Raw genomic sequence first — 19839 nt, forward strand, 5'->3', positions numbered from 1 at the left:
CTGGACTGGGCGGAGACAACAGGCAAAGCCGCAGTGTCAATCCTAGCCATGTCCTCTTAGCCTGCTTTTCTCTCTCTCTCTCTCTCTCTCTCTCTCTCTCTCTCTCTCTCTCTCTTCAAATCCCTCCCCTCCCTCCGAGACAGGGTTTCTCTGTAGCTTTGGAGCCTGTCCTGGAACTAGCTCTTGTAGACCAGGCTGGCCTCGAACTCAGAGATCCGCCTGCCTCTGCCTCCTGAGTGCTGGGATTAAAAGTGTGCACCACCACTGCCCCCACTTAGTTATTTCAAAAGAAAAAAAAATGCTCCTGGTCAGAAAAGGATTTCTGATACACAATAGGACAGACTCAGACTTAAAAGACCTTTAATTGAGGCCTGGTGTTGGTGGTGCACGTCTTCAATCCCAGCATTAGGGAGGCAGAGGCAGGCGGATCTCTATGAGTTCGAGGCCAGCCAGGTCTATAAGAGCTAATTCCAGGACAGGCTCCAGAGCTATAGAAAAACCCTACAGAAAAACCCTGTCTTGAAAAACAAAGACAAAAACAAAAAACCCTCTCTAAACAAGACATAATGTATTTAAAAAATGTACGTAGGCTTAGGAGAGAGAAGAAAAAGAGTATAGACAGTTATAAAAAGAAGTAAAGTTTTTAAAGAGACAGTAAAAGTAATATAAAAGAGTACAGACATTCATAGATAAAAGGAATAAAAATAAATACTAAAAGGTAACAGAATAAAAAATAAGCCATATAAAGATGAAAAATACAGAGTCTGAATTATGTATATTATTGTGTTTTCTTTGAATTTTTTGATGGCAGAGAGACATTTGATTCTGGGAGCTGCTAAATTAAACCAACATAAAGATATCATGACTTCAAAATTTGAGTCTAAGGGTATGTTACTTTGGAAAAGAGGTTCTACTTTTGTTTCCATAGAAGAACCTGTGGATTCCTTCCAGATTAATGTGGTTTGATGGAACAAGACCCCCTGAAAGGTCTCTGTGAACCCTAAAAATACTTCACCCAACAAACAGTAGGAAGTAGTTTGGAGAAAACAATGCCCAATTTCCCAAAATGGTTGTTTATAAATGTTTGTTTTCCCTTTTCCTCTAAGTGGCCAGAGGTGACCTGTGAAGATGGTTCGCTACTCTCTTGACACAGAAAACCCTACAAAATCATGCAAATTGAAAGGATTAAACCTTTGAGTTCACTTTAAGAATACCCATGAAATGGCCCAGGCCATCAAGGGTATGCAAATTCGAAAATCTACCAAGCATCTAAAAGATGTCACTTTGAAGAAGTGTGTGCCATTCTGAGAGTACACCGGTGGAGTCGGTAGGTAGGTGTGCCCAGGCCAAACAGTGGGGCTGGACACAGGGTCAGTGGTCAAAAAAGATGCGGAATTTTTGTTGTACATACTTAAAATTGCAGAGAGCAATGCTGAACTGCAGGGTTTAGATGTAGACTCTCTAGTCATTGAGCACATCCAGATAACAAAGCACCTATGATGCACTGACGAACTTCCAGAGCTCATGGCCAAATTAACCCATATATGAGCTCCTCCTGCCACATTGAGATGACCCTCACTGAAAAGGAACAGACTGTTCCAAAGCCAGAAAAGGAGGCTGCACAGAAGAAAAAGATATCCCAGAAGAAACTGAAGAAACAAAAACTGATGGCACAGGAACAAATTCAGCATAAAATAAATGCAGACAAAAGCAAAAATAAATGAATGAATGAATGAATGAATGAATGAATAAATAAATAAATGTTTTCATTTAAAGAGAGATATAATAAAGAGATGAATACTTTGATTGGTATGGAACTTGGTCTACTGATACAAATTTAAGGTCAGTTTTGTTATATGTACATTTCTACTCTTATTTAGGGTATTGTTTATATAGCTCATTTAAACCTGTAATATATTAAAATCATGGATTAAGAGTTATCTATAATAGTCAAACTGTAGTCTTGTTAGTAAGGTTTTCAACAGAGATATATTTCAGTTAGATAATCTTCAACACTTCAGAGACTTACAGAATATGGCATTTAAAATGTTTTAAGAACCTAAGACTTTTCTTGACAGTGAGACATGTCTGTTCTGGCAGTACCAAGTACATCAAGAGGATGATGGGCATCGAAGAGGCTCCTTATGGAGTTGGTAGCCATTTGGGCAAGAAAACTGCTCTTGCCTGGACTGCTTAAAGGTATGCTTGACATGCAGGACCCATAGAAAAATGACTGATAAACTTGCCTAAAGATGAGATGGTCCTTCGGGGTTCCTGCTTCATGAAAGAGTCTGCCAGATATTCTGCAGGACACAGAAGAAAGTGACTGACAAATTGCCAAATATAGGCGAAACAGTCTTTTAAATTTCCTGCTTCCTGGAAAAGTCTGCCAGATACTATGGGCCTGTAGGTTGAAGATGGATGTCCCAACGTTACAGAAGAACTTTGGGTGACTGTCCAGGCAGCGAGATGTCTGTCAATTCTAGAGTTTTGGAAGTTGCTTATAATGCACTCCCTGTTTACTTAGGTAATATATCTCTCTGGGGTCTTTGAAGAGTTGAAGACAGTTATAGTCTTCCTTAGTTATAATAAAAGATATCTGTTTAGTTAGGTAATTTTACTTTGTTAAAGTTAAAACTTTCCTTTTTATTTAGACAGAAAAGGGGAGATGGTGTGAGATTCCTCTCTGTATGTTGTGAATATGCTATATTACCATTGGTTAATAAAGAAGTTGTTCTGGTCTATGGCAGGGCAGAACATAGCCAGGCTGGAAGAGATATAGAGAGAGAATAGACGGAGTCATAGAGATGTCATGTAGCTGCCGAAGGAGAATAATACTGGAACCTTACCGGTAGGCCACAGCCTCATGGTAATACACAGATTAATAAAAATGGGTTAATTTAAGATGTAAGAGTTACTTAATAAGAATCTTGAGCTAAACTGGGCGGTGGTGGCACACTTCTTTAATCCCAGTACTCGGGAGACAGAGGCAGGTGGATCTCTATGAGTTCGAGGCCAGCCTACAAACGGCATTGTAATTAATATTATTTCTGCGTGATTATTTGGATCTGGGCGGCTGAGAAACCAATGTGCAGTCTACATCTACTTTACTTAACATGTAGTACTTAACCTTTAATCTTATTTTACTTATTAGTGTCCAATAAAATTCTTAAAGTACTTAAAAATAAATATTTTAATTCATTTATCATTGATCATATCTCTTACCACTTTGGAAGGCAGTTTCTGAAAAAGTTCACTGATGAGCCGTCCTGATGGATTTGTGGCTACAACTATGGCTTCAAGAAGCTGCTCTAGGACCTCCTTTAGGTAACCTGGAGAAGACTAGAGGGCAAGGAGGGACAGGGAGAGAAACAAATCCATACATAAGTGCCAAATAGGAGACAATTTTTAAGATTACAAAGCTAATTCTAAAGAGCAACTACTGTGCAGTATTTATCCTAAGTTCAAGAGTACATTAGAAATGCCCTAGTGTAGACACAAGCTTGTGCCTAAGAAGAACTAAATGAACTTGTGAAGCTCTTTGTAATATTTCTGTAATTAAGTCTCCTGGATCAGGTCCTATAATGAATCTTAAATTTGTAATAAACACTTGTGGCCATGTTGGTGTCTGAGGGCAATGCTACTACCAGGACCAAACCCATCTGGAGGGCCTGTGCTGCCACACGGGGCCATGGTGTCATCAGGGGCCAGGCTGCTGCTGTGGGCCATGCCTGGGTCCATGGCCCAGCAGCAGTCAGGGTCTGGATTGATGTCTGTGGTTTCTGTTGCCATCAGGGGCTGAGTGGATACCCAGTATCTGGATAGCCACCTAAGACCATGCTGGCATCAGAGGGTCATACTGCCGTCAGGGCCATACTGACCTGGATGGCCTATGTTGCCACCAGGACCATGGTGATGTCTAGGCCAAAGCTGCTGCTGAGGGCATATCTGGGTCATGCTCCTGCTACAGCTGGAGTCTGTGATAATGTCCATGGCCCGTGTTACCACATGGGGTCATAGGAACATGCTGAAATCTGAGGACTGTGTTGAGATGACCTCACCATCACTGGCCCTTGACACCCCCACCCCTCCCATGGGAGAGCTAGGTCCTATACTCGGGAGATATAGCCCCACCCATCACTACAGGTGTGGGAGAGCTGGCTTTGCCCCTTGCCTGAGGGGGTGGTCCATTTAATGGCCTGGACCAACCAGCTCAGCTACCACCTAGACCTACATCCTGAGCCTTGGGTTGGCCCACTCTAACATCTACCTCATCTCTAACCTGCTGGAGTGCATGAAGGGACTGATCCTGCAGAATGATAACTGCACAATCTCCATGACTCTGGGAAACAGCAGGGGATTCGAGAGGGCCCAGTGATGATGGTGTGCCAGAGGCCTTGAACCAGACCAACGACTCACTGCAGCGAACATTTTGCTATGTGACACATCACTGCAGCTCCCAATGCCACTAGGATGAATAAAAAGGTGTAGGAAAGATGGAGGATTTTGAGGGTTTTTTTGTTTGTTTTGTTTTTAATAATTTTTGGGGGGTATATGCTGCAGGGGTAAGGGGCGGATATGGAGAGATTCAGAGGTGAGCGGGATTGGAGTGCACGATGTGACATTCTCAAAAAAATAAAAGAATTATGTTTAAATAAATAATAATAGAAATCAAGCTAAACTATAACACAATTTAAATCATATGATAATCTACCCTGGAGATTTTTACAAACTACCTTCAAAAAAATCATACATACATATGAAGTAAAATAAATAATTTATATTCTAATTAAAATTTTGTAGCAGAGCAAAATAAAACAATTTTACCTTAAAAACTAGGAGCTAAAAAAATGCCTTCCCCTTTAAAAAAAAATTATAGATATGTATTTTTTTAAAAAAAAAAGCCCAGGATTTTCAACAAATATGAACTTGCAAGATTTCTCCATTTCTTAGGCTGGGCAGCAGTGGTGGTGCACGCCTTTAACTCCATCATTCAGGAGGCAGAAGCAGGTAGACCTTTGTGAGTTCAAGGCCAGCCTGTTCTACAGAGCAAGTTCCAGGACAGGCTCCAAAGCTATATAGAAAAACCTTGTCTCAAAAGACAAACAAAAATATTTCTCTGTTTCTCATCATTTATGCAAATGAAAAAAAGACGGGCAATTCCTTTGTTGAGATGAGTTTCAGCAGGAAAGGTCAAGGAATGAGAGAGGGTAATGGGGAACCAAAATACCCAAAATGCATTGTTTACATGTATGAAAGTATCAGAAATAAAAAATTTAAAAGGCCAAGTTCTAAATTTTATTTTCTGGCTAGAGCTACATAGAAAGGCTGGGGTTTCAGCAAGCCACATTCTGCTAATTAATTCTTTATTTGCCTTCTTGGATACTTGGAACACAACTGGTACACAGACATACACATAGGCAAATACCTACACACATTTATTTCTTAAAATTTTTTCAGCCAGGCAGTGGTGGCACACACTTTTAATCCTAGCACTTGGGAGGCAGAGGCAGGTGGATCTCTGTGAGTTTGAGGCCAGCCTGGTCTACAGAGTGAGTTACAGCACAGCCAGGGCTGTTCACACAGTGAAACCCTGTCTTGAAAAACCAAACCAAACCAAACAAACAAACAAATAAGAAAACAAGTAAAAATTTATTTCTAGGGGACTGGAGAGATGGCTCAGTAGTTAAGAGGACTAGCTGTTCTTCCAGAGGATCTGGGTTCAATTCCCAGCACCCACGTGACAGCTCACAATTGCCTTTAACTCCAGTTCCAGGATATCTGACACCCTCACAGAGACAAACATGCAGGCAAAATATCAAAGCACAAAAAATAAAAATAAGTAATTTTAAAAAATAAAAGAAAAAAACTATTTCTAAGCACAGGTAAGAGCAACTGTAAAATTTCTGAGTTCACAACACACGTGGCATGCCCTAAGATCAAACAGTAAATAGTGATCTATTAAAATATTCCTGACAGCTGCTTATAGAGAGTTTTATCAGGCACCACTATTAAGCCTATTTAATTCCTTTAAAGATACTGACAAAGTACCTGGCAAGTACAATTTTTCTTCAATTTTATCTTTTTTTCCCCTCACCCTCTTTTCCAGATAATGGCCAAAAGACTAAGAATCTCTCCTAGACACTTTGGCCATTCTCACTCTTCTCTGAAGGTCCTCTCCCTTTGTCATGCAGCCACTTGTCAACCTCAACTGCAAAATGAATGACTTTCTTTCTTCTTCTCTTCTACCTACCTCCTCCCAGTAGCTGCCAAGATCTTCAGCTTGTTTGTTGTTTCTCCTCTCCAGTTCTAACTGTCCTCTAGCTTGAGAAAATAAGGCATTCCTAACTAAGGCCCAGCTCTTTCAAACTTTAATCACAACACTACCTACACTTAACCACTATTTTAATCTAGCAATATTGAATTGAACTAGCCCTTGATAATGTGATTTTTAAAACTGAGCAGGAAATATGCATTAATATAAACAGTTTATAAAAACACCCATGAATAGCACTGAGTAACATTGTCCAGGATGTTTAAGATTACATGAAACTGGAGTGAGGTTCTCTAACTTAATGTTCATTTACCCTCTCAACTACCAATACAACTTCCCATAATAGCCCAGAAAAATTAGTTACCCCTACTTCCTAAGCTATCCATGCTGCTACATGCACACTTACGCCTTCAGTTCCTTGATTGTCTTGTCCATCTTCATCATCATCTTCATCATCTGCTTCGCCTTTTTGAACAAATTCATTTCTTGTTCGAAGGTACAAATCCCAGAGTTTACAAGCAGCCTTATATTCAGGGGACTCTGGCTATACATCCATTAGCAAAGAGAAGAGAAAGGAACATTACTTTTATTGGTAATTGCTAGTTTTAAAGAATCCTGTTCAACAGAGATTGGTATTTTGAGGCAAATTTGAAAATGTAATTATCACAACAATTATTTCAAAGTGTTTTTTTTTTTTTTTGGTTTTTTTCGAGACAGGGTTTTGCTGTAGTTCTAGAGCCTGTCCTGGAACTAGCTCTTGTAGACCAGGCTGGCCTTGAACTCACAGAGATCCACCTGCCTCTGCTTCCCGAGTGCTGGGATTAAAGGCATGCACCACCACCACCCGGCATTATTTCAAAATTCTTATGATTAGAAGATACACAGAACTTCATCAACTTTCTAAAAAAAAAAAAAAAAAAAAAAGAAAGTGCATTTTAAGGGCATTCTTGAATAAATTTACAGAGATACTTGAGGCAGAAGACAAATGATTTGTTAACTTAAAATTAATTACTAATAAGAACATCACTATAAAAAAATAACTGATGAAATTACTTCTATTTCACAATAGACTAGTAAATTTCAAAAACTTGAAAGAATTAAACTATCTAAAAAAAATACCTAAATACACAAAAGCAGAAAAGGGTTTCAAAGAAACAAAGACGAGAGGAAAGTCTAATGAAAGAGCTGTGCGAATCTGAAGGAAAACAGCTTTCCTAGGCTCACAAGAAGTGGCATTATTGAAGTGTGGCCTTGTTGGAGGAAGTGTGTCACTGGAGTAGGGAATCTGAGGTTCAGACACTCAAGCCAGTTCCAGTGTCACTCGCTTCCTGTTGTCCACAGATCCAGATGTAGGATTCTCAGTTACCTCTCCAGATATTTGAAACATAATTTAAAAATGATTAGCATTCAAAATATTTTTAATTCCCCAAACATAAAAATAAAGAGACAATAGAAGAAATACAGGCAAAATATTTGAGTAATCTATGAAAGAAATGAAGCAAAAATGCCTAAAATTCACATGAATGATACCTCTTTACTAATCAAAGAAATGCAAGCCAGTAATATTTGCAATACAAGTTAGAGACCAGCCAGCTTGGTTACATATTGAGATCATGCCTCAAGAAAACAAAACAAAGCCGTGTGGTGGCAGCGCATGCCTTTAATCCCAGCACTTGGGAGGCAGAGGCAGGCAGATCTCTGTGAGTTCGAGGCCAGCCTGGTCTACAAGAGCTAATTCCAGGACAGGTTCCAAAGCTACAGAGAAACGCCGTCTCGAAAAACCAAAAAAAACAAAACAAGACAAAAAATTAAAAAATTTCCCCCAACCAACTATACTAACAAAAATCAAAACAACAATAAAAGAAGACAGAGAAACTACTACTTAAGCGAATGATTGCTAAATATTAAAAACCTAGCTAGGAGCTACAAAGATAGCTCAGCGGTTAAGAGTAATAATTGATCTTACAAAGGACCAGTTTGGTTCCAAGCATCACACAACAGTTCACAACTATCTGAAATTCGCTTTAAAGGATCTGATGCTCTCTCTTCCAGCCTCTGGGCATTACACATACATGACGTACTCATACACATATAGATAAAACATGCATATACATTATATGTGTATAATATGTATAATATAGAATGTATATCTTTTCTAAGTATATATAAAAAGATGTACATATTGCCAGGCAGTGGTGGCATATGCCTTTAATCCCAGCACTCGGGAGACAGAGGCAGGTGGATCTCTGTGAGTTCGAGGCCAGCCTGGTCTACAAGAGCTAGTTCCAGGACAGGCTCCAAAGTTACAGAGAAACCCTGTCTCGAAAAAAACAAAACAAAACAAAACAAAAAAGATGTACATATTAACAATCACTAGACATGGTGGCCTACACCTATAATCCTAGCACTTTGAAGATGGATGCAAGAGGATCAAAAGCTCAAGGTCAGCCAATACCTATATAGTACTCCCCAATAAAATAAACAAAAATTAAAAATTTAAAAGATAAAAAACCAACAATTATAAAATTTGATACTTTCCAAATCTGATGTTTTCTTACCTTATAATAGGCCTTTGCATTGTTAAAAAGCAACTGGAAATCTGCAGTCAGCACATTAACGTCATCATACTCTTCCATTTTAAGTTTCTGTTGGATTTTCATCAAGTCAATAGGCTGAGAAACCACTTCATAATAGTCTGGTTGATTTCTGTTATAATTTAAATATCTTTTAATGACACTAATCCAAAACAAATAAAAAGTTTTATTTCAAAACTTTTTGTGTAATATTCAACATACCAAGCAACAAATCTAATTGGAAATTTACCAAGAAATTTTATTACTAGCCCTCATTACTAGAGCTAAAAAAAATAACGGAAGCAAGATACAGATGTGTTCTCTTTTCAAAATATGTACAATCATACAAAAAAACCTAAGTTAACAGCAATGATCAACTTTATATGCTAAGTATCTAATGTTAAAGTTACCAGAACTAAATCCATGCCATGGTTTCTTCTATGGAAATGTCTTACATTTCCTTATTTTCAAAGTGGCTCAAAACAAAATCCAAAGCTCTTTATAAAAACTACACAATGAGCCAAGTGTAGTGGCACATACTTTTAATCCCAACACTTGGAAGGCAGAGGTAGCCTGGTCTACAAGAGCTAGTTCCAGGACTACAGCAAAACCCTGCCGTGAAAAATCAAAAAAAAAAAAAACCAAAAAACAAAACAACAACAACAACAAAAAAAACTCCAAAAAACAAAAAAAAAACTATCAGAGTTTAGCATAGGTGATGTGGCAGTAGCTCCCTTAATTCACCAGATGGAACATGGTTTTGTCTTGTTCTAATTACTCTGACAGAATTATCTTTGATCATGGCAGTACCTGCCAGGCTTCTCTACTGTTTCGTCAGAAAACCCATTCCTAATCATAGTTTCAATTTACTCAATTATTATTTTCATATGGATTCCTGAGTTCGCACTATACTAAATGGGTTAAAGACTACTATGACAATTACAATTATTGTTTGTGAGACAAGATCTCCCCTGGCTGTGCTGAATCTCATCATGTAGAATGGCCTAGACCTCAGACAGAATCACTTGCCCTCTCAATGCTATCACACATGGCCTATGTTAATATCAACCTGCTTTAATGTCTGGCTTGTGGGTATCCTTTTAAGGTATTTTCTATGTTTTGTATTCATTTTTCATGTTTTGAGAAAGGTTTTTCGAGACAGGGTTTCTCTGTCTAACAGTCCTGGCTATCCTAGAACTCACTCTGTAGCCCATACTGGCCTTGAACTCACAGAGATTCACCTGGCTCTGAAGGCATGCACCACCACCACCCAGTGTTAAAACTACTTCCAGTTCTTCCAGAGGAATACTATTTAGTTCCCAGTATCCACATCAGGTGGCTCATATCAGAGGAGAACAACAAAGAACCATCTTGGTCTGATATTGATACAGATGGATGGTACTTAAGGACTCTCTCAGAATGAGCATTAAGACCTTGATAATTTGATGTCCAAGATGGCTCTCTTCATTTGGGCCAAGAGTTTATTCTTTCTTGCTACTGTTGGACCAAAACATCCTTTCATGCTTGTAGGTAGACAACATCTGTAAGCAACTGAGTCTCTACTAAGGACATGGACCTGAAGAGGTAAGCAAGCTTCTCAATTCTGACCAAAAAAAAAAAGTGATGGATCATGAGATACAATATAATCAAAACAGAGATCCGTTTCTTTCAAAATGCATGGCTTTACACATATTTTCACTAAAATTAAACAGACACAATAGTATAAAAGGGTTGGGAATGTAGCTCAGGCTTCAAAGTGTTTGCCTAGCATATACAAAGCCCTAGGTTCATTCACCAGTACTGCAAAAACCAACAAACAAACAAAAAAAAATAAAAAGTATGATCCAGACTCAACAACACCATTCGTGTTTTTATAAATTCATCCAGACTTTTCTTCACAGGAATATGCAAACAAAACTTAACATAAATAGTGCTGTGTAGTACACCTTCTTTTGTAACAGCTTTTCTCCTTCTAATAAGTAAGGGCACCTTGACATAATACGACCACAAAGAACAAAGATCAATTAATGTTTAAGCCAGAACACTAAGAAACACTAACCTTGATATATAGGACCTGCTAACTACTTCAAAGCCACTTTCCCTTCTCGGAGGATGATGGCATTTGAATATACAGACCATATTTTCCTACTACGGTTACGCTCCAGCCAACACAAACACTAAGGTGTGTCGTGTTCAGCTTACATCCCTAATGCAGCTCCCTTTCCCTGCCATCTGAGGGTAGTTATAGCGAATCACCTTGGATCATGATGATACCCCAAGGACAGAAGAACAGGGACATACAGGACTTGTCCCTGAAGACTCTGCAGGGCAGGTCTTCCAATACAAAAGAAATTTCTCTTTTGTTTCAACCACTGCTACAAGAAAACAAACCTTAATACATTCTAAAGTTATCAAAATAAAGTCTCAAAAGAGATTCATAGTCAGTGTGGTGGTGGTTCATACCTGTAATCCCAGCACTCAGAAGGCTGAGGCATATAACACTGAAAAAAACATGTGAGTCACTTAGGCATAGGGTCCATATCTTCAAAACTGAAGGTAACAGTACTCCAGTTTCCAGTCTGCATTTGCATTTCTTAGTACTAGTGGGCAGGCAGAAAGCAGCAAGCAGAGGGGTATACATTTTTCCTTAATATTTTATTTTAAATTATGTGTACATGCGTCAGTGCGGGTTTGTGCATGTTGAGTACAGTGTCCAGAACAGGACACCAGAAGAGGAAGTCAAATCACCTGAAGCTGAAGTTACAGGTGGTTCTGAGTTGTCTGACAAGGGTCCTCTGAAGAGCAGGTATACTTCTGTAATCCCTAAACTATCTATCTCTCCAGATCCCAGGGCATACCTTTCCTATGAAGAGTTTTATGTAACATAATGGTTAAGAACACAGGCATCATAGAAAACATGAGTTTTTAGCCAGGCAGTGGTGGCACATGCCTTTAATCCCAGCACTCAGGAGGCAGAGGCAGGCGGATCTTTGTGAGTTCCAGGCCAACCTGGTCTACAAGAGCTAGATCCAGGGCAGGCACCCAAACTACAGAGAAACCCTGTTTCAAAAAAAGAAAAAAAGGAAGAAAGGAAGAAAGGAAGAAAGGAAGAAAGAAAGAAAGAAAGAAAGAAAGAGAAAAACATGAGTTTGAACTCTATCTTTTAGAATTTGTGGAAGTTCCTATCTGTAAACTGTGATGTCAATTTCTAAAAAGCATTTATGTAACATGTATAGAGAATGCATGGCACTCAGGCAAGAAGATATCTCAGTAGTAAAGGCACTTGCCACCAAGCCTAACAATCCGAGCTCAATCCTTGAGACTCAAGTGGTAGAAGGCAAAAAAATCTATGCACAATATAGCCCGCATACACACACAAATAAATAAACAAACAAATATCTTGATGAATCAGACTGAAATTAAGATAGACTAAAAGACTGAATACCAGACTTAAACCACTCCTTATGAGGGAAAACTCAATTACCGAACACTTTACCTTAGACCCTGTGTCAAATCCTCCCTTTGGACATAAGTGTTCCCAACTCACCTCCGCTTTGGTGCCCTGATGAACAGTTCACAGAGGAGTCTGCCCTGCTCATCTTTATAGTCTCGAATGGTGTTATAGAGCTCATGGCACACAGCAATCTACACAAAGGAAGAAAAGAAAAATCATCAAAATCCAATAAAAACCTAAGGATTATCAACAATTCTTCAATAAGAACATCTCTATAAAAGTAAAACAGAAAAACCCTCAAATTACCCAATAGGATCCCATGTTTGAAATATGGCGAAAAGACATATTCTTTAAAATAATGTTCAAGAGGCAGAAGCAGAAGATAGCTCTACTTTAAAGCCAATGTGGTCTACATGGTGAGTTGCAGGCCAACAAGGGCTATATAGTAAAACTCTGTCTCAAAACAGTTAAATAAATATATACATAAACAGACAAAAAATGCTCTTGCTTTTGTAACTCTTTGTTGTTGGTTTGGTTTGGTTTTTGGAGAGACGGTGTCTCTGTGTTGCCTTCGCTGTCCTGTAACTCACTCTTGTAGACCAGGCTCGTCTCCAACTCACAGAGATCCACCTGCTTCTGCCTCCCAAGTGTTGGGATTAAAATTGTATGCTGCCACAACACCACCTGGCTAGGTAGTGCATAGGCACACACAACTTTAGTTCTAGCATTCCAGAGTCTAAGCCAGGAATCTGTTTATATTATACACTGGACTCTATGCTCCATGTGAAAATAGAGCTAGCCACATAATGCCAAATCTCAATCACTTGAACAGTGCTCACCACATGACAGGCACACAATTTTTGTTGAATGAATATATAACATCAAACACTGATATTTTAATTTCAAAATATTAAATTACACTATTACTGTTAAGACTTGTGACTAAATATGTATTTTCATTAGAGAAATAAACGTAACAAAATAGAGGAAAAAGAAGGCTATGTAGTTCGATTCCTTCAAAAAAAGAAGCGTAGGCAAACCATGGGAAAGCAGGCAGACATCACAAAGCCTTAGTACTCACAGGATCTACAGTTGGAAGATTGGACAGTCTTCGCCTTTTTCTGCTTGGGCCTGGTGTGGGCACAGAATGGTGCCCATCATCAAAGTCTCCACTAACACTGCTGGAAGGGGAGGTAGCTCTTCTTCTCTTGGAACCCATGGAATCCAACTTCTTCTATAAGAAATAATTAGCAAAGTACTTATATTAAATCTTCAACAATGTCAACAAACTCTCAGCGAGGCATATACCACCAAACTTCTGGTTGATATAATTTGTTCCAGAGGAATTTAACTAGTTCTAAATTCTTTTGTTAATTTAAATCCTGGACTTCAGTGTTTTAAGCCTTTTACTCATCAGAGTAATACACTATCAAACACGGATTGGGCGAATATAGCAGAAGTATACAAATTTATATGTCAATAATTCTAAATTATTCAACCACTTCTCTCCCCCAATTTATCCTGGAATGTGGCTTCCTAATCCATATGCAGTCTTTTTTAAAAATTTATTATTTTTGATGTATATGGGTGTTATGCCTGCCTAAGTATCTGTGTACCACATGTGTGCCTGATGCTGAAGGGGACCAGAAGAGGGCATCAGATCCTCTGCATTGGAGGTACAACTGGTTGTGAGCTGCCAAGTAGGTGCTGGGAAATGAACCCAGGACCTCTGGAAAAGCAGCCAGCACTCTTAACCACTGAGTCACCTTTCCAGTCCCCCATGTGTAGCCTTTTACAGTGTGCTGGAAACACTGATCTCTAAGACCCCTGAGGCAGCTAAATAAGAAAAGGCTCTAGGGTTATTACAAAGGACTAGCAGCCTCATCTGCGTTCCTGCATGTCTTACAATTACACCCTTTATCTAAGTGGCCCATAGTGTGGGGGAAAAAGCCCAAGAAGCCATACCTAAGGCAATGAGTGGTGCAAAAGGGGGTGGAAAGGTGACCTTTCTAGCACTGCAGAAGTGCCCTAAAAATGAATTCTCCACTTACAGCAGAATTCATAAAAAATATCCCGATGAAACAATGTAATTTTTGCTATACTATATCTGGGGAGAACTAGCAATCTGTGCCTTGAACTCTTTTATTAAGTCTTCCCTCTCAGTTTTATGACTGACACTGTACTTACAGATTTTGAAAATAGCTTTAAAACTCACTAGGTGATCTGGAAGAATATGTTATAAACATGGGCTCCTTTTGGAAGCACATAAACATCTGCTCTTGGCTTCAGGCTACATGACATTTTCGTTTGTTTGCTGGCTTTTGATACTTCTTAACTGTTATTTGCAGTACTGAGGCCTGAATGTAGGCCTCACACATGATAGGAAAGCTCTCTAATCCAGAAGAAACTGTGAGTGTGTGTGTGTACACACACCATAGGTTTTGTTGCATGTCTTCCTTTAGTGCTGTCCACCTTTTTATTGAAAAAGGGCTGTTCACTAAACCTGGAGTCAGTGAGTACATGAGACCTACCTGTGAGGGGCTACAGACATTACACCGTGACACATGGCTTTTAGGTGGGTGCTGGGGATCTAAACTTAGTCCTCACATTTACACAGCAAGCTAAGATATCTAAGCCTCATAAGACACTTTTCTTTGCGGGGCATAGTGGTGCATGCTTTTAATACCAGCACTTGAGAAGCTGAAGGCCAGCCTGGTCTACCTATTGAGTTCTAAGTCAGTCATGGATACATAGTGTCTCAAATAAAACAAGAACAAAAGAAAAGAAAAGATTCTTAATATAACTTTACAATATATTCATTTGGCAATAATGTAAGGAATGCAACTACTAGAATAATTTACTACAGGTAAAGAATATAGGCCCTGGAAGCTCTACAATGCTTATATAATTGAATAGCAGTATCAAATAGAGCATTGTAATTTCAAGGAACTTTTCTAAAGCTAAAAGTTAACAGCAGACCCAGTTTCACTAACATTTGGTTTCAGGAAACTCAGAGAGTAGTAGCTAAACAAAAAAAATCAGTAGAGCACTGGCTGCCAGTACCAGAGGGGAAAATCATCAGGAAACAAAGAGGAACAAAACAGAAAACCCCTGAGCAACTAAGAAACAAAAGGGATCTCCTATCTCTTGCTCTGAACTAAAGTCCACACATTGTTTAAAGCAGAACCTACAGTGATCATATTCCTTCCTCTAGGCTTCAGTTTGTTAACAAGTATATTAGTTTGAAATTGACTAAAAGTGGTTAAAAGCTTCTACAAACATTCTGTTGTTGCTGTTTATAAAAGACTGCTAACTGATCACAGTCCCACAAATTAATGAAATTAAGGACTAACCCTTGGAAACACTGATAAACACAGGAGGGATTCAGATAGGAGGAATTATAAAAATTCAGAATGCTGGAAGGGAAAAGGTAAAGAATGACAGAAACAGAGAAGGGTGAAGATGATCAGTAATTTACCAGCTTTACCAGAGCACAACCAGCGCCTCGAAAAGCCAATCTCCTCATTATGTCTGAAGGCCAAATGAAGCCAGTGAGAGAAGGTAGGGTTTATAAGTGCTTATTCGGTTAGTTTATTCAGAACTGAAAGAGAAGAACAAGGCAGAGAAAAGGGACATAGGAGTATAAATGAGCATAAACAGATAGGAAACATAACATTCAAATAGAGCTGCTAAAGAAAAAGAAACAGGCATATCAATTCCCAGGTGACCTGACATTTCTTCCATTTAAAAACCAAATGCTTCCACATGCTTAGAAACGTCTCACTGAGTTTCACCTTTACTCACATGAAATGACTGTCAATTCCAGGAATGAAGCATGCCTGCCCAAGTGCCCCCTAGTCAATAAGAGCAGAGTTCAATCACAGAGCTGCAATGGAGAGTGAACACATGTGGGAGGCTCACATGTGACACCAAGTGTTGGCAAGCTGGAACAAACCAAGAACGGCTCATGAGAGCAAACTCTACAAAAATTCTTCCTCCCCTCCACCCAAGTATCAGAAAAAATATTTCTTTCCAAAAGTTCTACCTGTTCTGGAAAGACATAGATAACATTCAAGTTTAGCAGAACTTTAAAAAGTCTACAATTACTTTAGTTCAAAATTACTGCTTTTTCTACCGCACTGGAAAACAAATGACAAAAATGTAAATTATTAGTGCTGAGAACGTTGAAGTTTTAGATGATCTAATAGCCCAAATCCTTTAATCATTAATACACTTTCAAAAGACAAGAAAAAGATGTAAGGGAAAGATGGTTTTAATTTTACTTATTCAAAGGATGCATTTTACAAGAAACAATGGATCTACACTCAAAAGTCCCAGACCTTGTACCTCTAATTATGCTTGTTGTTACCCAAATCACAACTTCTCAGATCTATTTTTTCATCTTTAAATGAAAACAAGGACTGGGCCAATAGTTAAGTTGAAAGAGGGGTTGCTTAGCAAGTGGGAGGTCCAAGTTCAATTCCCAGCAGCATGTGGAACTAACTGGGTGTGGTGGTACACACAGGTAACACTACCCACTAAAGAAGTAGAGACAAAAGCCTAAGAGTTCAAGGTCATCTCAAAATAAAAAACAAAATGAAAACAGTAAAGTATACCTATACCCTTTGACAGGGAAGAAATGACATACATTAAATTACTTTGGAATTTCAAAGCAAAACTCTTGAGCTCCCTAGGCACAAGAACTGGGTCCTCTTTATTTTTGAAGCCCCATCCTATAAACAGTGCTGGAAATAAAATAAGTACACTAAAAATGCACGAGATGTTTAAAACAAAAGTTTGTGTAATTTAAAAACTGTCTCTAAGCATCACTTCACTATTTTTATCTATAAGCAGAATATAAAATGATTCTGGAGTTTAATTCCAGACGTTAGGATGGCCTTATTTATAGTCAAAAATCCAAGAGTCTAACAATGAATGTGGACGCTTCCAGTGGAGAAATACTTTAGTGGTCTGGGGAGACAGCAAAGTCAAAGTGCCTGCCATGCAAGCATAAGGGCCTGAGTGGAGGTCACCAGCACCCACATGTAAGGTAGGCACAGCTGTTGGGACCTGTGACCCCAATACTGAGAGAACAGGAGAGAAGTAAAGACAGGAGGCTCACTGGGTTTTGCTGGCAGTCTAGCTAAAACTCAGCAAGCTCCAGGTCTAACGAAAGACCTTACTTAGAAAAATAAGGTAGCCCTGGAGTGATGGCTCAGAGGTTAAGAGCACTGGCTACTCTTCTAGAAGACATGGATAAGATTTCTAGCACCTACACGGCAGCCATAACAATCCCCAGCTCCAGTTCCAGGGGACCATCTTCTGGTTTCTTCAGGCATCCGGCACACACATGGTGCACAGCCATACATGGAGTCAAAACATCCATACACAGAAAATAAAAATGAACAGACTTCAACATAAATGAAAGCAGAAAGCAATAGAGGAAGATATGCCATGGAGCCCTAGTCTCTATATACACAAGCACACATAATACAAAAATAAGTTTTCTTTTTTTAAGAAAAAAGAGAATGTGTAATTGTGCAAGTAGTTGGTATAGCCAAATATCTGACAACTTACTAACATTCATATTTTTTTTTTTAGTACTACAACACACACTTAAAAAATCTTGGTTAAAAAGATGACTCAAAGACCAAAAAAAGCAAGTAATTATAATCATACTTCCCACAGGAAGACCATCCATATTGTCATTCAAGCCTTTATTATTTATGCCTCAGTTGTTGTCTTTTGTTGGTTTCTTTCTTTTTCTTTCTGCAACAGGGTTTCACACATCCCAAGCCAGTGTTAGTCTCCTGCCTCACATGCTAAATGCCAGGATTACAATCATGTGCCACCATGCCCATTTTAGGCAGTGCGGAGGAACTGACCTACTGCTTCACACATATACCAGACAAGCACTCTACCAACTGAACTCCACACCAGTCCAACTACCTACTCCATAAACAAAGGGATTAAAAAAAATAATCGATATTCGACAACTGTGTTCTAACATAAAGAAGGCTACCACGTCAGCATTCTTTTGATATCCTAATAACGGTCTGTGATACAGATACACAATTTCCTTATCTTGGGGAGTTTGGTAAAGCACTGTTATGATCTATATTTCACACTCTAATGGAGAAGTTAAGATACTTCTATTCCCATTGGTGCCTTTGCACATACACACTTGTTACTACTTTCATCCCAAACATTTCTTCAGAAGATACTATCCTCACCGTCCCCACCCTCCAGGAGTGGGGCACACCTGCAAATGCAGCACTCAGGAGACTGGCAGGAGATCATACACTTATCAACGAGGCAACAAAATAAGGCCAGGTCAAAGACAAAAAAGGATACTTGTCAATATTTCACTTCCAATATTAAAAATTACTAAAGCAAAAGCTAGTCTTTAAATTTCTATACCGAGTCAAATGTGCTTCTGAATTATATTTGGAAAAAGGAATATCATTAAATAAGGGGGAGAATGATACTTGGAACCACTTTGTTTCACTGGCAAAAAGTGTCACTATGTGACCTAAGCTGAACTGAAACCTGCCATCGCCCTGCCTGGACCTCCCAAGGTCTGGAACCAACAGGTGTATTCTACTGTGCCTGGCTCATAAAGTCAGTTTTGAAAAGTTTGAGTTAACATAGCTTGAAACAACGTACATTTCTACAGTTATTCCTAGATTTTCTATACCCACTTTATTGCGTTTTTGTCATTTGTTTTCCAGGAATTTTGTATTTTGCCCCATCTTTCAAACAAAAACTATTTTAACAACAAGACTCACTTCTTTTTCAGAAAGTAAAAAACTTTGAGGCGGAAAATACTTTTAAAACTAGAAAATAGTCTTGACGTTGTAGATAAGATGATGTATCTAACCTCTAAATAAATATCTCACTGAAAAAAAATATTCGGTTTGGGCAATCACACGGAAAGAGGAAGAAAAAAACCACAACCAAATGAGGGAGTTTTTGCCGAACGCACAAGAAACAAAAAACAAAAAACCAACAACAACAAAAAAGGAGGCCTGGAGAGGCGGAGGAAAAGAAGAGTTTGCCTGACCTGTCACTGCTTCTGAGGACTAAAGGAAACGTTGACAGCTTGGGAGCCGCCCCGCGACGGGCGGGAAAGCACAGCGCGGGGAGCTTCCGGGCCCCGGTTTGCCTTTGTCCGCGCCGGCAGGTGCGGCTAGGCTGCTGGGCCTGTCCCGAGGCCGCCGCCGAGCCCCGCCCCGCGCCCAGCCCGACAAGCGCGTCCGCACCGCGGGGCGGAGCCTCCGCCGCGGCTCCAACCCGCCCGGGCCGACACAAAGGCCCGGCGGCCGGCCGAGGAGGAGCGGCCCCACCCGCCCCGGGTCCGGCCTTACCCCGCCGCTCCGCCGCCTGCAGCCCCGGCCGCGGTCCCCGACCGCCGCGCCCCGCCCCGTGGCCGCCACGGCTGCTATTGCTCCACTGGCCGCGGCCGCTGCCGTCGCTCCGGCGCACCCGCCGCCCTCACCCCTCCCAGTGCTGCCGTAAATCCAACCCGTGGCCGCCAA

At 39.7% G+C, this 19839-nt stretch overlaps 1 protein-coding gene across 42 annotated transcripts in view; it reads right to left on the reverse strand.

Annotated features, from left to right (window-relative positions):
- The window catches only part of Pbrm1 (polybromo 1), a 109755-nt gene extending 89943 nt beyond the window's left edge, over positions 1–19812 (reverse strand). For 24 of the 42 annotated variants that reach the window (XM_048420950.3, XM_048420951.3, XM_048420928.3 and 21 more), the window contains exons 1-6: positions 15780–15902; positions 13383–13535; positions 12395–12492; positions 8833–8980; positions 6681–6818; positions 3226–3342 (exon numbers count right to left, since the gene is read on the reverse strand). In XM_048420950.3, the coding sequence (XP_048276907.1) occupies positions 3226–3342; positions 6681–6818; positions 8833–8980; positions 12395–12492; positions 13383–13535; positions 15780–15827 (702 nt within the window). In that variant the 5' untranslated portion in view covers positions 15828–15902. Of the gene's footprint in view, positions 1–3225; positions 3343–6680; positions 6819–8832; positions 8981–12394; positions 12493–13382; positions 13536–15779; positions 15903–16105; positions 16246–19364; positions 19503–19668 lie in introns of those variants that run through there. The other 18 variants (XM_048420938.3, XM_048420919.3, XM_087906181.1 and 15 more) reach the window with 12 other exon arrangements.
- Between the last annotated feature and the right edge of the window lie 27 nt (positions 19813–19839).

Source organism: Myodes glareolus, chromosome 5 (assembly GCF_982192425.1).
Source record: "Myodes glareolus chromosome 5, mMyoGla1.1, whole genome shotgun sequence".
In the NCBI taxonomy this organism is placed as follows: domain Eukaryota; kingdom Metazoa; phylum Chordata; class Mammalia; order Rodentia; family Cricetidae; genus Myodes; species Myodes glareolus.